Source organism: Podarcis filfolensis (assembly GCF_964270895.1).
Source record: "Podarcis filfolensis genome assembly, chromosome: 18".
In the NCBI taxonomy this organism is placed as follows: domain Eukaryota; kingdom Metazoa; phylum Chordata; class Lepidosauria; order Squamata; family Lacertidae; genus Podarcis; species Podarcis filfolensis.
This window is the reverse complement of record NC_139622.1, coordinates 4,492,753-4,507,986: the sequence shown is the minus strand read 5'-3', so window position 1 is coordinate 4,507,986 and position 15,234 is coordinate 4,492,753. Positions and strand designations below refer to the sequence as shown.

At 45.1% G+C, this 15,234-nt stretch overlaps 1 protein-coding gene across 3 annotated transcripts in view; it reads right to left on the bottom strand.

Moving 5' to 3' along the window:
* KDM4B (lysine demethylase 4B) overlaps positions 1–15,234 on the bottom strand; it is a 205,353-nt gene that overhangs the window by 127,547 nt on the left and 62,572 nt on the right. For 2 of the 3 annotated variants that reach the window (XM_083594406.1, XM_083594405.1), the window contains one exon: positions 5,740–5,789. In XM_083594406.1, coding sequence (XP_083450532.1) covers positions 5,740–5,789 — 50 coding nt within the window. Of the gene's footprint in view, positions 1–1,665; positions 2,248–2,980; positions 5,790–15,234 lie in introns of those variants that run through there. The other variant, XR_014543316.1, reaches the window with a different exon arrangement.

The following is a 15,234-nucleotide window of genomic DNA, read 5'->3' as shown; positions in this document are numbered from 1 at the left end:
AAACATACCCATTTAAATCCCGCCAGGAGCCTCTGGTTTCCTTCCCAGGTCACTGGTGTGACTACTGTTAACATGGGTGTGCCTTTGAAGGCTGCCTAAAAGAAATTTGTTAATTTAAAGCATGGGAGCCAGTTTACTGATTAAAACTGGCTGGGGCAGCCATACCAGACTGGCCTTAGAACAGTACATTAGTTACCAGCTTGTTTTCAGGCACTATTCAAAGAGCTAGTGTGTACAGCCCTAAATAGTCTGGGGTCTTGGTTATCTGAAGGAACCACTTGAATTGAGATAAATAGAATAGCTTCTGCTAAGGTGGTTGTAGCCACCTCTGTCCGAGGCCCAAGCAGGTCACATGACCACCTCACTCCTGTCAGTCCAGAAGCTAGCAAAGAGGAAGAAAGCTCTTTAGAAGGGCTTCAATCAAGTTCTGCTCTTTTATAACGTACTGTTTTAATAAATGCTCTGATATTCTGTGTGATCCTTTACTGCTTGACTAGAATGCTCCGCACTTGTTTTAAACAGGAAGCAAAACAGAAAGTTCAAAAATATAACAGCTCCAAAGAGGTTAACCTGCCTCTCTCTGAGCTTCAGTCAGAACTGCTACAAAGATTCCTCATTTGCCAAATAGAAAAACAAGGCACTGATACACCAACATGGGGTGTGTGGGCAAAGGATGCCATAAATTTCAAGTGGTTAAGTTGTGGGCAGACTGCTTGGAGCTATGTATCACCTGCTTGCTTGATTCTGGGCTAGTGAAAACATCAAGATCAGGACTTGGTGCTTCCCTAAGGGAAGGAGAGCTGCCTCAAGGAGGTGTTAGTAAGGCTACTCCTTTAAAAAGCTGGATTTAAAATTTGTTATTCTGAATAATTATTGACAAATCCCGAAATCTGTCTTTTCTAGGGGCAGTGATTAAGAGGCTGGTGGCCACATAGCTCCAGGCTATGGATGAAGCTGATTATTTGAATCCATTCCAGTCTGGATTCAGCCCTGGTTTTGGAATGGACACAGTCTCGGTCACCCCAGCAGGTGCCTGAGGATGAACAGGGTGTGTGTGCTGCCCTGGAAGTCCTCCTGGCCCTTGCAGCAGCATTCAGTACCACTGATCATGGTAACTTCCTGGGCCATCTGTTGGGGTTGGGCTGCTTTCAGTCCTTCCTGGATGGATATACTCAGTAGGTGATGCGGGGAGAGTTTTGCTCTTCCCCATGACTATTGATTTATGAGGCTCTCTGCAGGGCTCTAGATTAACCCCCATGCTATCCACCATCTACATGAAGATGATGGAGGAAGACATCCAAGAATGGGTGCTGCTCACTTCTACCTTTTGGTTCCCTCTTCTGACCCCAGAGAGGCTGTTGAAAATTTGAACTGATGCTTGGAGGCCGCTCTGGGGTGGACAAAGGCAAACAAATCGCAATTAACTCTGAGCAAGACATAGGCATTGTGGGTTGGGAGACCCCAGCTCCAGAAGGTATTGACAGCTGGTAATGGATGGGGTAGCACTCCCTCTCAAAGGTCAAATATGCTGTTTGGGATTGATATTGGATTCTGCACTGCCTGGTGAATCCCAGAGACTAGTAGCGACCTTTACCAGTTTCAGCTGGTAAGCCAATTGTGGCCCTATCTGGTGAGGTCTGATTTTGGCAAATTTATTCCAGGCATGAGATATTACTGTTTGTTGTCTGGTTGTCATTGTTTTAATTGTGGGGTTTTTTTACAGGTTTGTGTCTCTATAGCTTATTTATTGTTCACCCATTGTGGGGGTTCTGAATGTTGTAACCCACTTTGAATGGGCTTTCCCAGAAAAGCAACTTTTAAAATCCATTAAATTTAATAAATAAATAAGTGTACGCTCCAAGAGGTCCTCTCACCACAATACATCACATATACATTTGCACCAACTCAGCGTTTCATTCCGGATGCTCGCCAGAGCTAGTTTTCACTTTTTCATACTGGATGAAAAATGCTGGCCTTTTCATGCTATTTCAGTTCCTTGGCAAAGAGCAGTTCCTGAATCCTTACTGCTAGCTAATAAAAAAATTCTGGACCAAGCTCGAGCGACACATTTAAGGAAATGATTGGAGTATACTATCACAGTGGTGGTTACACTGAGAAGAGCAGCTGACTCCAAGTTCAGGATTACGTCAACACTACCAGGTAACAGTTACAGATAGGTAGCCGTGTTGGTCTGCCATAGTCAAAACAAAAAAATTTTTTTCCTTCCAGTAGCACCTTAAAGACCAACTAAGTTAGTTCTTGGTATGAGCTTTCGTGTGCATGCACACTTCTTCAGATACACTGAAACAGAAGTTGCCAGATCCTTCTATATAGTGAGAAGGTGGGGAGGGGTATTACTCAGAAGGGTGGTGGGAATGGGTGATTGGCAGATAGCTGTGATGAGCCTGTTGACGACTCTTAACGACTGCAATAGGTCTTACAGGAAAAAGCAAGGGGTGAGAAGGTGAAAAATGGCTTTGTCATGTACAGCTTCTGGGTCATGTGGCCAGCATGACAAAGCCGCTTCTGGCGAACCAGAGCAGCGCACGGAAACGCCATTTACCTTCCCACCAGAGTGGTTCCTATTTATCTACTTGCACTTTGATGTGCTTTCAAACTGCTAGGTTGGCAGGAGCAGGGACTGAGCAACGGGAGCTCACCCTGTCGCGGGGATTCAAACCGCCAACCTTCTGATCGGCAAGTCCTAGGCTCAGTGGTTTAACCCACAGCGCCACCCGCATCCCATTTCCAGTGGTAATCGCAAGAGATTGCGGGGGGGGGGGCTTGAAATGGCACATTGCCTTTTCTCTGACTACCGAGAATGCCCTCTGCCTGGTTCCCTGTAACTTGGCTTCTCGCAGGGAGGGAACCGCCAGAAGGCTCTCGGCGTTGGACCTCAGCTCACCCTGTCGCGGGGATTCAAACCGCCAACCTTCTGATCGGCAAGTCCTAGGCTCTGTGGTTTAACCCACAGCGCCACCCGCGTCCCTAGTCCCATACTGACTCTTTAACAAGCTGTTTGCAGTGTGACAAGGTATGGCTTTTGATAAAATTAACCATGGTGTGTTACTAAACTCGCTTAGCATAAATCGTTTGGATGTTTTGTTACAATCAAATGGGTTGGAAGCTGGAGGCAATATTCTGCTCCTGCCTGCAGGGTTGGCATTAAGAGACTATACTTCAGTTCCTGCTAGTGATTTTATGGGATGCCACAAGATACCACCTTGCTTCCAATGCTGTTTTAACACAGTATCATCAGTATATTAATGACACACTTATTTTGGGTCTGAGCCAAGAATCATAGAGTTGGAAGAGACCCCAAGGGTAATCTACTCCAACCCCTTGCAATGCAAAAATCTCAGCTAAAGCATCCATGACAGATGGCCATCCAAACTCTGTTTAAAAACTTCCAGGGAAGGGGAGTCCACCACTTCTTGTGGGAGTCTGTTCCATAGTTGAACAGCTCTTATTGTCAGAAAGTTTTTTTGAAAGTCCTTTCTTGTAACTTGAAGCAATTAGTTCAAGTCCTACCCTCCAGAGAAGAAAACAAGCATATTTCCTCTTCCATGTGACAGACCTTAAAAGATTTGAAGATGGCTCTCATATCTCCTCTCAGTCTCTTCTCCAGGCTAAACATACTCAGCTCCTTCAACCATACTTCATAAGGCTTAGTTTCCAGACCCTTGACCATCTTGGTTGCCCTCCTCTGCACACATTCCAGCTTGTCACCATCCTTCTTAAATTGTGGTGCCCAGAATTGGAAACAGTATTCCACGCGTGGTCCAACCAAGGCAGAATGCAGTGGTACTATTGCTTTTTGATCTGGACACTCTACTTCTGTTGATGCAGCCTAGAATAGCTTTAGGTTTTTTTGCTGCCGCATCACACTATTGACGCATGTTGAGCTTGTGGTCCACTAAGACCCCTACCTAAATCCTTTTCACATGTACTTCTAGTAAGCCAGGTGTCCCCCATCCTATATTTGTGCATCTGGTTCTTCCTCCCTAGGTGTAGAACCTTACATTTGTCCCTTTTGAAATTCATTTTGCACCCAGTTCTCCAATCTGTTAAGGTCATTTTGAATTCTGTTTCTGTTTCCTGCGACATGAGCTACCTCTTCCAGTTTGGCGTCATCTGCAGATTTGATGATCATCCCCTCAATTCTTTCATCCAAGTAATTTATAAGGACGTTGAACAACAATGGACAGAACCCTGCCTCCCCACTTGTCACTTTTTTCCAGAATGATGAGGAACCATTAATGAGTACTCTTTGGGTTCGGTCAGCCAGCCAGCTGCAAATCCACCTAACAGTTACCTCATTCAACCCACATTTTACCAGCTTCCTTGAGAGAATATAACGGGGGACTTTGTCAAAAAACCTTACTGAAATCAAGATACACTATGTCCACAACATTTCCCTGATCCACGACGTTTGTAATTCCATCAAAAATAGAAATCAGATTGGTCTGGCATGACCTATTTTTGAGAAACCCATGCTGGGTCATAGTAATCACAGCATCCTTTTCTAAATGCTCATAGACCAACTGTTGAATTATCTGTTCTAGGTCCTTCCTTGGTACTCACCAGGTGGTAGTTACCTGGGTCTCCCTTTTTCCCATTTTTGAAGATGGAAACATTTGCCCACTTCCAATCTGTAGAGACTTCACCTGTTCTCCAAGAATTCTCAAAGATCATAGACAAAGACACTGCGCCTGCACAAATTGTGGCATGGTGCCTGGATGCAGCTGCAGTCAGGATGAGGCCAAGAAGCTGAGGCTGGATCCCAGTATGAGGCACCTTGTGGGTTTTCTACGTCCAGGAATTATTAGGTGACCTCCCTGTTTTTGATGAGCTGCACTCCCACTGAAGAAACAGGTGCATAGTTTGTGGGTGCTCCTAGGTCCATCATTGCTGCTGGAGGCCCAGTTGGCTGCAGTGGTTAAGAGTGCCTCAAGAGTTCCCAGACTCAAAAAGCCTGACTGCAGTGTCCCATGTATTGCTAACCTCAAGACTAGGCCACTGTAATCTGCTCGCCGTGGGGCTGCCTTTAAGGCTAGTCCACAGCGATTAGATTGCTAACAGGAGAAGCTTACCAGAAGCATGTTACACCACTTTTAAAAGAACTGCAGCAGCTGCCAACATATTACTGGGTCTATGAAGCCCTAAATAACTTAGAACAAGTTATCTGAGGAAATGCTGTGTAATGGATAGACCAGTCCAAGTCACTAAAATATTTGAACAAGGCTTTCGTGGTTGTTGCACAGCCCGCGAAAGGTCCATCTTGTGACAACTTGGAGGGGGTTTTTCATTGTGGCTCCCAGCTTATAGAACCACCTGTCCTGTGAGATAAGGCAAGCATCTACTGTTCTAGTTTTTTGGCACTTGCTAAAAATTATTCTCCAAGGCCTTTCCTGATCCTTAATACCAGTGTGCTGAATTTATCCTGACTTTGTCACTGCTGTATTTACCGTATCCATCATATTAGAATGTTTTTTGTGAACTGCCTTGAGATATTCTTATTGAAGGTGATATAAAAATATTTTAAAATAAAATGTGAGCACATAGCAAAATTCATAAATCTAGATACATCATATAATGCACATGAGCTGCATGGGTCTTTCTGTTATAGAATTGTGTCGCAGTCTGAAGCAGCCCCAAATTACTGGCTCACACCTCCTCAAAAATAAGGCCTTGGGCAGTTGCTTGAACATACAAGGTCATTAGCAGATACAAACTTACCTTTTGCCAGTCTCTCCAACCGCTTCCCATGTTCTGGAGGTATAGCATACCTAGCAACGGAAACAAAAGTGCCCATCAGTAACACTGAAATTTTAAAAACAGAGCTCATTACCACACTGAGAGCCTGTTTGTAGATTACGCTACTTACCCCCATCCACCACACTGACGCCAACTCTAGGGGACGCTGGGTGCTTGGGCACTCACAATTTTTTTTGTGGGGGCTAAGACCACAGGGCTCTGATGCGACTTCTGGTTTTCTACCGGAAGTTGAGTCGGAGGCCCAACACGACCTCCAAGGCGACACCCGAGGCCCGGCGAAGCCTCCAAGTGACTGGTATAAAACCAGAAGCTGTATTGGAGGTCTCTCAAGGCTTTGGATGTGGCCTTGGAAGCAATGTCCGAGGCCCTACCAGGCCTCCAGTACAACTTCTGGTAGAATTTTTTTATCATTTTAATAATGTTTCAGTGTTTCACTTTAAGTGTATTTAACCTATTAGAATGTATTAGGCTTGATTTTTGTGTGTGGTGCATTTGTGAGTCTCCCCCCCACACACACACACTGCATTTCATCTCTCCTTATCCACCCCTGAAAGTGGTACAAATGGCAGGATGTTTTAGAACCAGAGTGTAAATCAGCTATCCTTGAAGCTATCTGAGACCCAGGAAGAGGATTTTATGATGCTCTTCCCTCACTGAAGGCTAGGTTGCCAGGGTAACGCCAGATATTTGAGACCTAAAATGGTCAAATGGTCTGGGCACACCGGGGACATTCCAAGGTGATGTGGGGGTCCAGTATGGAGCCCCAGTATGATACCAGTAGGGAGCCGTGTGTGCTTTACTTCCTGACGTATGTGAAGATGTTTCATGACTCTTTGTTTGCTGTGTTTGAAGTACTATATAAGCTTTTGTTCCGAGGTGCCTTGGGGCAGACAATCTCAACTGGCACGTTGAGTGGAGTGAGCTCTGCCCAATTGCAATAGCTATAATACCAACACTGGGTCCCGAAATATGGATGCTGGACTTGGAAATAGTTTCCTTCTTTCTATGTGTCAGGGAACTGCCATCGGAACTAGAGGAGGAGGAGGCGAGGCCCCACAGCGATGCTGGAGAGGGGCCAAGCAGGGAGAGAGGCAGGTCTCCTGTTGGGGAAGAAAATCAGCGCTACACCAGGGATAGAGGGGGGCCAATGGGGGAAGCAGAGAGCAGGCTCTGGGACTCTTCACTGGACACCAGCGGGGAGAGCACAGGTCCTCCGCTACCCACGCTCTCCCTGCGCAGAAGACTTCCGCGCAGGGAGAGTAGGAGGAGACTGGGCGTCAAACAACTTTTATGTTGGAAAAGGTTTAAGAAACGCCCACTGACGGATTCTGCCAGCGACTGAACAGCCACGGAGTGGATGGCTGTCCAGCGAGAAATGGTTTAACCAGACAACCTAGCCCAGAGCGGCGGCTATTTACGCACAAGCAACCCCTAAAGCCATTACACTATGGTTTATTGAAAAGGTGGTTGATCCTCACCTGGGTAACAAACAAGGTGGTGAAGACATGAATTCTTACCACACCATGCAGCCTCAGAAGCACCGCTGCCACGTGCCTACCTAACGTGATGTCATGGTGTCATGTTACGTTGTGGGCGCCACTGGGCACCCATATCCTGGGGCCCAAATTGGTGTTGGGATTTGTGTGCTCACCCGCTGCGAACTAGCAGCACATTGTTTACATCATGTGATTCTTCTGATATTACTGAGCGTGTATTCTCAGCGTAACTTGAGACCTTCCTGTTGTTACTGCAAAGGAGGGTGGAGGGAGTTGTACAGAGGTTGCTGAGAGAGCAGACATGATTTGTACTAGCTCCATGTACAGTGTACAGTCTGTTAAATAAAGTAGATTTTTAGGCGACTTTCAGACTGGTTCTTTCTTCTGCTGAGATGCAAGGGGAAAGTGAGTGTGCATCTTCCAAAAGGGAGGTGTCGCTTATCGCTGGTCTCTCTGGACAGAGCGGAGATCTGCCAGAGGCTGGCCACCGGCAAGAGGCCCCAGTGCCTGGGAAGAGGAGTCAGCCTTTCCCCAGGGGGTCGATCGCCAACAACTGGCACCCTCCATCCACCATGGTTTCCCTGAAGAGATATCTGGAGCAAGCCATAGGCTCTAATCTCCACCCACCCTCTGCACCAATAACTGAACCAGGCGGTCCTACACATTTGGATACTCAGGGCCTCTTCTACTTTTCCCTCATAATTAAAGTACAGTCATACCTCGGGATAAATATGCTTCAGGTTAAGCGCTTTCGGGTTGCGCTCTGCGGCAACCCGAAAGTAACAGAGTGCGTTACTTCCAGGTTTTGCCGCTCGCGCATGCGCAGATGGTCAAAATGACGTCATGCACATGCGCAGAAGCGGTGAAACACGACCCACAGACGTGCTGTCGCGTCTTGCATTCCATTCGGGATGCAAACGGGCCTCCGGAACGGATCCCGTTCACATCCCAAGGTACCACTGTACAGTGGTACCTCTGGTTACGAACTTAATTCGTTCCAGAGGTCCGTTCTTAACCTGAAACCATTCTTAACCTGAGGTACCACTTTAGCTAATGGGGCCTCCTGATGCCACCGTGCCGCCAGAACAATTTACAATTTACAATTTATTTACGGCTATTAGCCCATAAAATATGTACAAACATAAAAACACAGGGACATAAAAACAGAAATATCCGACAACAGAAGGTGAACACCACGATGCAAGGGTGGGTCATTGAGCAGAGCCAAGTGACAGCTTGGGGCCAGGAGAGCTCCAAGGGACGGATCACAGAAAAGGAAAACTGAAGACGAACTCCGACATGCACTCTCATCATAACAGTTCGATTAGTTTTGATGTTGTTGTTGGTTTTTGGTGGTTTTTGAGTGTGAGATAACCGCATTCAGAAATCTCGCCACCTGCAGAGTTACAGAAGGATCTGTATCCTGCAAAAGCAGTGTGGCGTGTGACTCAACAGGCCTGCCAACCAAGCGCAGTAAAGCAGGACCCAGGAATTTAGCCCTGGCTATGCTATGTAGGGGACAGTTGAACATTATATGTGAAAGAGATTCAACAGTTTCCCCGTCACACACACATAGCGGAGATACCAAACCCTTGGAAAATCTGTGGTTCAGCAGGTTCGATGGAAAGACATTGAACCTTGCACAAATAAATGCATGTCGGTGTGGTACTGATGAAAGAGATGACATGCATGATGGAAGGCCAAGTGGTGGGGTTATTCCGTGATACCTGGGGGAGCAGACACCCCCACCCCTGGCGAGGTTGTGTTGATTTTCAATGTCCGCTAATCTTTGCTCAATAAGGCTTTTGGCTGAGCGTAAGTTCATCTTTAAGGAGTCCGCTGGGGAAATTCCGATGCTCAGAAGTTTGGCATGGATTTTCCCTACCCACGGATTGACAAAGACGTCCCGCCAGAGGCACTGAAAAAGGTAATGGTCGGGAAGCCTATGCCAGCTAGACAGCCAATAGCCAAAGACTCGCTTCCAGATGACAGTCTCCAATGATGCGATCCTTAACTCCAGACGTATGGCTGCGTTGCTCACACACATGGGGAGTTTCAGAAGGCGACGGAGAAACTGATTCTGCAATGTCCCCAGTGATGTTAAATTGGACCCTGGGGCCCAGAGCGGGGCAGCATAACAGAGGGTGGAAACCACTTTTGCGTGGTATACCTTCAATGCAGAAGGGATGTGAGAGGCTCCGTCGGCCGCAAGAAATTGGAGTAGAGTATAAAGTATTGTTTTCCCTTTGTTTAGTAAATACTGTATCTGTGGCTTCCAGCTTAGATTGTAATGAAAAAAGACTCCCAGGTATTTAAATTTGAAAACCTGTTCTAATTGGACTCCATCTAACTTCCAGACCGCCAGAACACGATTTCTGTTCTCATCCTGAGGTAAAGTTCTTAACCCGAGGTACTACTTCTCGGTTAGCGGAGTCTGTAACCCGAAGTGTTTGTAACCCGAGGTACCACTGTACTGTTTCATTGGTCAGAGGGCAGGACCTCAAGGCTGTTTATAGCTCTTCGCCCCAGAATGATTTAGAACTGCATAAACAGCAGGTGGAAACCTGACTTTTGCATGGCTAGAATGTAGCCTACTCCTCAAAGGGAACTTTTGCCTCTGGCTCAACCCACCACTAGCATGTGGCCCCAGAAGGTTTCTCATGAGGGAATGCAGCCCTCTGGCTAAGACAGATTCCCCATGCCTCCTGGAAATAACACTCTTGCCCTCAGTGCTTGTGTATACACTCCGTGCTTCATTTATCACCCTGCTGCACCCCTCCCATGAGGGAAGTTTGCAATACTCTGAAAATGGTGGCTTTAACCATTGTGGAAATTCAAATGAAAGAATGGAAATCATATCCTAAATTCTCCCTAGTCCAAAGTGATATTTTCTGCCCTCTGAAGTGATCTGAAGACTCATAATGTAAAATCTAATGTAACAGGATGTCCAGGAAGAAAAATTGTACAGAAAGAGGATTCTTCAAGACTTAGTGTTTAAGCCGATTTAAACTGGCAGCTTAAAACAGAAACAAAAAACAATTTTCCAGGAACAGAAAGCCATCCTGTAACAGCTAATCTTATGAAATAAGAAGAAATCTTTAGTGTGACCCACAACACTTTTAACTAAAGCCACAACAATGGCGCTTTAAACTGAGTAATTATCAAATAATTCAGTTTTGCTCATCTTGGACTTTTTAATTTTTTTAATGCCATTTATCGGTAATATGAAACAAATGAGTAAATTAATCCAGATACAAACACTCCTTTGTGGGATTAACAACCCTAAAAAAAAAATGAACAGGAACTGAACTATTCCATTCCTTCTGGGAATATGTCGAAGGATTTGGAAAAGGCGTATGAGGCAGCAGATGATTAATGCAACATCCTTAGGTCTACTATGCTACTTTCACTTAATTAGTGCCTGTAATTGGGAGTTGTAAAGATAAGATTAATTGAATCTTGAGGATGTTAAAAGTTTAATATGTTGGAACATGGTTACTGCGTTATCAGAGTCTGCAGACTGCAAAGGCAATGCATGAAGTTCTAGAGAGGAGTCCCAGGGAGAGAATTAAAAGGAGTTTGCTTGGACAGGAACCCAGAAAATTGTGTTAATGCGCTTAAAAGCAGAATAGGAGGAAATATCTGCAGCCCATGGCCAACAAACACACAGAAAGAACAGCCAGAGCACGCTTGGCTTGCATTTAACAGGAGGGGACTCAGTTCCTTCTTTCAAGTGATCAACAAATTTAAGAATGGAAGAAAAAATGAACTGAGCCCAGCCGTTGCACTAGTAGCACATCACATACAGAACCACATAACGAAGGAGGAGATGGATGGGACGGGGTGAAACCTAACCCGCCTCAAGCAATGCTCTCTCTTGGCTAAAGGAAGAAGTCAACAAACAGTTGTGATGGGTGGGGTCTTGCCTATGACTTGTGCTGCATATCCAAACCTCAGCAACAGTGCCTCGCTCCCCTCCCCTGTTCTAACATTTAATATATAGAGGGACAGAGGATCAACCTGGTAGTTCTGAGGTGCTCCAGAGGCCCTCACAGCACCTCTGAAGCACAGCAGCCGCCGGGATCATCCCCCACTCCAAGTGCAGTAGGAGGAAAGCACAGCACAACTGTTGATGTGATCCTGCATCTTCTCCCCAGCTCCAAGAAGAAGGCAGCAGCTCAGTTTGTCACACACATAAGGCAGAAGGATCACTGCCCTTGTAAGTGGAATTGTGAGCCCCTAAGTCATGGAGATTTAGAAATCAGAGGGCAAACTAATGGATAGCATTAATCCAGTTAAAACAGCCACCTAATGCCCTCCTAATCAGTTATTTATATCCCACCTGTCAGGATACAAATCCTTCCAAGGCAAACTACAGGTAACATTAAATTGCATTATAAGGTTAACAGAGCAAACAGCGTCAACATACAGGTAGGTAGCCGTGTTGGTCTACCGTAGTCGAAACAAAATAAAAAAATTCATTCCAACTAAGTTTGTATATATATGTGTTGTATATAAACACATAAAATTTCTCAGGACACTTCTCACAGTGCAACTGGTGGGGGTAAGAAGAGGGCAAGTTAAGCTGGAGTGGCTTCTGAAATGCTTTGCCTGCATCCCTCCCTCTCCTGGAATATTCCAAATGACTTGGACATACCGTTGCACCAGCAACCATAGTTAGTCATTCAATCTATATCCCAGTTTTGCTCCAAGGAGTTCAAGGTTGTGTATGTGGTTCTCTCACATCAATTCTATCCTTACTACAAAACTATGAAGTAGGCTAGGCTGAGAGACAGTGAAGATCATGCGGCTGAATGAGGATACAAACCCTGGTCTCCGAGATCTTAATGCAACACTCTAACTACTGTATCACACTGTTAATGTTCAGCTTAAGCCTTTTTGGTTTCTGCTTGAGCAATGTCTTCCACAAACAAGAGCAACTGACCCTCATATTCCCCTAAGGAACACGTGTTAGAGGATTTAACCAGGTTTTATTATCTCAAAGACCTTTTTTGAAAAACCTGAACCTCTAAAATTAAGAGCATGCATTGCTCATCAAATGCTGTTGTCCTCCATTTGTTCTCAGAAGGAAACCGATCAAGCATGTATAAAGAGCCCACAATAATTAGTCATATCAGATTAGAATCCCCATGAGAAAACAGAAGTCCATGGATTTTATTCAGAAGGACAGACTACAACTTCAACATACAATGGCTATTTGATAGAGGAGCAAGTCCCAAAATAAAACCCTGATTTAATAGTTTGGCTTCCAGTTCTCAAGTTCACAGGATCAGACCTAGAAATGTTTCAGGAATCTGGTTATGCAATCACCTTAAAAATTGATGCTGGCACCTGCATTTCCTCCCCCCACAAAATGAAGTCTTAAAATGGCATGGTTTCTGCAGGTGTTATTCTAACATCTCAATGTGAAGTATTTCCGCAGCGCAATAGCAGCCTAGGGGCTGAGGTCCCTTCGGACCTCCCCTTAAAATATTTGAGAGGACCTCCCCCCCCCAGTTGTTGGGCATTGCCAAATAGTGTGCGAGTACCGTTTCATGAAGTTGATTGTGCGGGGCGGGGCTTACCTGCTCTCCCCCACGGCAATATTTTGTTCAAGTAGGCTCCCCTGCCCAGCGCCATGCATGATATCAGAAAATAAAGGGTAGTCTCTGCCTAAACACCCCACCCATGTTCTCTGCACCTCCCCATGACTAAGTACGTGTGTGTATGTTTAGGCAGCAAAAACTGCAAGAAGGAATACCAACAATGAACAAGGATCTTTGGTTTTCAGTCACTGGCAGCAGTTCAGAAGATATTTCTCCCTGCAGCCTGACACAAGCACTGATCCCTGAAAAAACTTCTTATCAATCCGAAGGCAAAACAGGACTCCCGCAGTCTCTGTATGCCACGCCCTGCTGATTAACATCTCATCTACCAGCAGCCTTCCTTCAAAGTAACATTTCACATCTATACAGCTGCTGTATTATAGCTCTTTGGCGTTTTCAAAGCACTCCCTATCTTTCCAAACAACCATGTAAGGTAGGGCAGTTTTGCTATCCATATCTTGCAGACGGGGAAAGGGGTGAGGCAGAGACACAGTAGCTTACTTGAGGCCATTAAGCAAGCTCATGGCAGAAGCTAGATCAGAGCCCAGCTCACAGCATAGCCTCTTAAGACACAAGGCTACACTAATAATCTGTATCATAACCCCACATTTTCTTAGAGATCCATATTTTATGCCAAATGCTAGCTTTCCATAGCAAATTCCAGGTAGCTAACAACTGTACCCATAGGAATTCTTATCTGGAACCTCAGCACTCAAGCACCTAACCAGTTTTGCCACATTGGTGGGATAGCTTCCCCACTTGCCCACGCTGATGGCCACTAGCTCCTTTCTCCAGTGCTTAACCTACCTGCCTATCGCCAAACAGCAATTTAATCTTCTGTTTTAAGCTCTCTGGTTTCTCTGCTCGAGGAGAGACAGTGATAACAGGCTATCCTCGGGGAGGAAGTCAAAATGTCAGGGAAGATCAAACTGTTCGCTCATTAACCTCAAGGCGAGGTGTCAAAACAAAAGGGAGATGTTCAAATATCCAGAAATATCATTTCTGCCAGTTGCTCTGAAACCCTTCCATTACGGCTGCAGCAAGGCCCAGGCACAGCACTACCTCCAGATCTCATCTTGTAAACGCATTTGTCTTAATAGATAAGCCACACACACCCTAGAAAAATAAGGTTTATAATGGCAAGTGGTTAACATAGAAATCTCATTTTATTTTTTAAAAAGGAGAGAGCATGACCTGAACAAACATTCTGAATGACCAAATGTCAACATGTTACTAGAGCAAGGTGCCACGTGTAAGTTTTCAAAACAAGGATATAAACTTTCAAGTCAGAGGGGTTGTACCCAGCGAAATTCTACTCAGACTAGAGCTACTGAAATTAATGGAGCTAGGTTTGTCATCTCCTTTCATTTCAGTGAGTCTACTGACATTGGATACAAGAACCCAACCTTGGGAAAAGTGAACTATACAGCCTTCCTAGGAAGGCAGCACTTTAGGAAGCCCGACGACATGTTTCCGGTAGTGGCAAAAAGAACTGCATTCAAATGGCCACTCTCCCTGTTGAACTTCAGCCAATTGACAAAGACTTTTCTATTTCAACAGGCATTTAAGGGGTTTTCTGTTTGTATGATTAATTTTAATTTATTTCCCCCCACTATGCTACTTGTAATTTTTTTCGGCACACTGCTGAGCAACTTCAGTGATCAAGTGGCATATAAATAGCTGAAATAAATAAACTAACACAAGGGGCACACCTATGGTTTTCACTTACTAGTCAGCCTCCAGTTCAGGTGTGGAGAACCTCTGGCCTTCCAGATGTTACTAAACTACAACTTCTATCACCTTATATATTTCTTATCCGCACTTTCATAAACATATGAAGGTGGCTTACAAAATATGGTAAAATCAGTCCAGAAATATCCCTAAAATATAATTTAAAATGTGGGTAGGCAAACTAAGACCCGGGGGCCGGATCCAGCCCAATCGCCTTCCAAATCCAGCCAGCGGACCGTCTGGGAATCATGTTTTTACATGAGTATAATGTGCCCTTTTATTTAAAATGCATCTCTGGGTTATTTGTGTGGCATAGGAATTTGTTCTTTTTTTTTCTTTTCCAAAATATAGTCCAGCCCCTCACAAGGTCTGAGGGACAGTGGACCAGCCCCCTGCTGAAAATGTTTGCTGACCCCTGATTTAAAACGTCAATGATTCAGTACATAACTGGTTGGTTAAAAAGAGAAATCCATATTGTGGAAGCCTGTCTAAATGGTAGCTTTCAGAAGAAGTCTGAAAACAGGCATGGTTGGTTTCTGATGGATCTGTACTGACAGGGAGTTCCACAGGGCACAGCCTGCCACCCTGAAGCCTCTCCCCTAGTGAAGGCCACCCAAACTTCA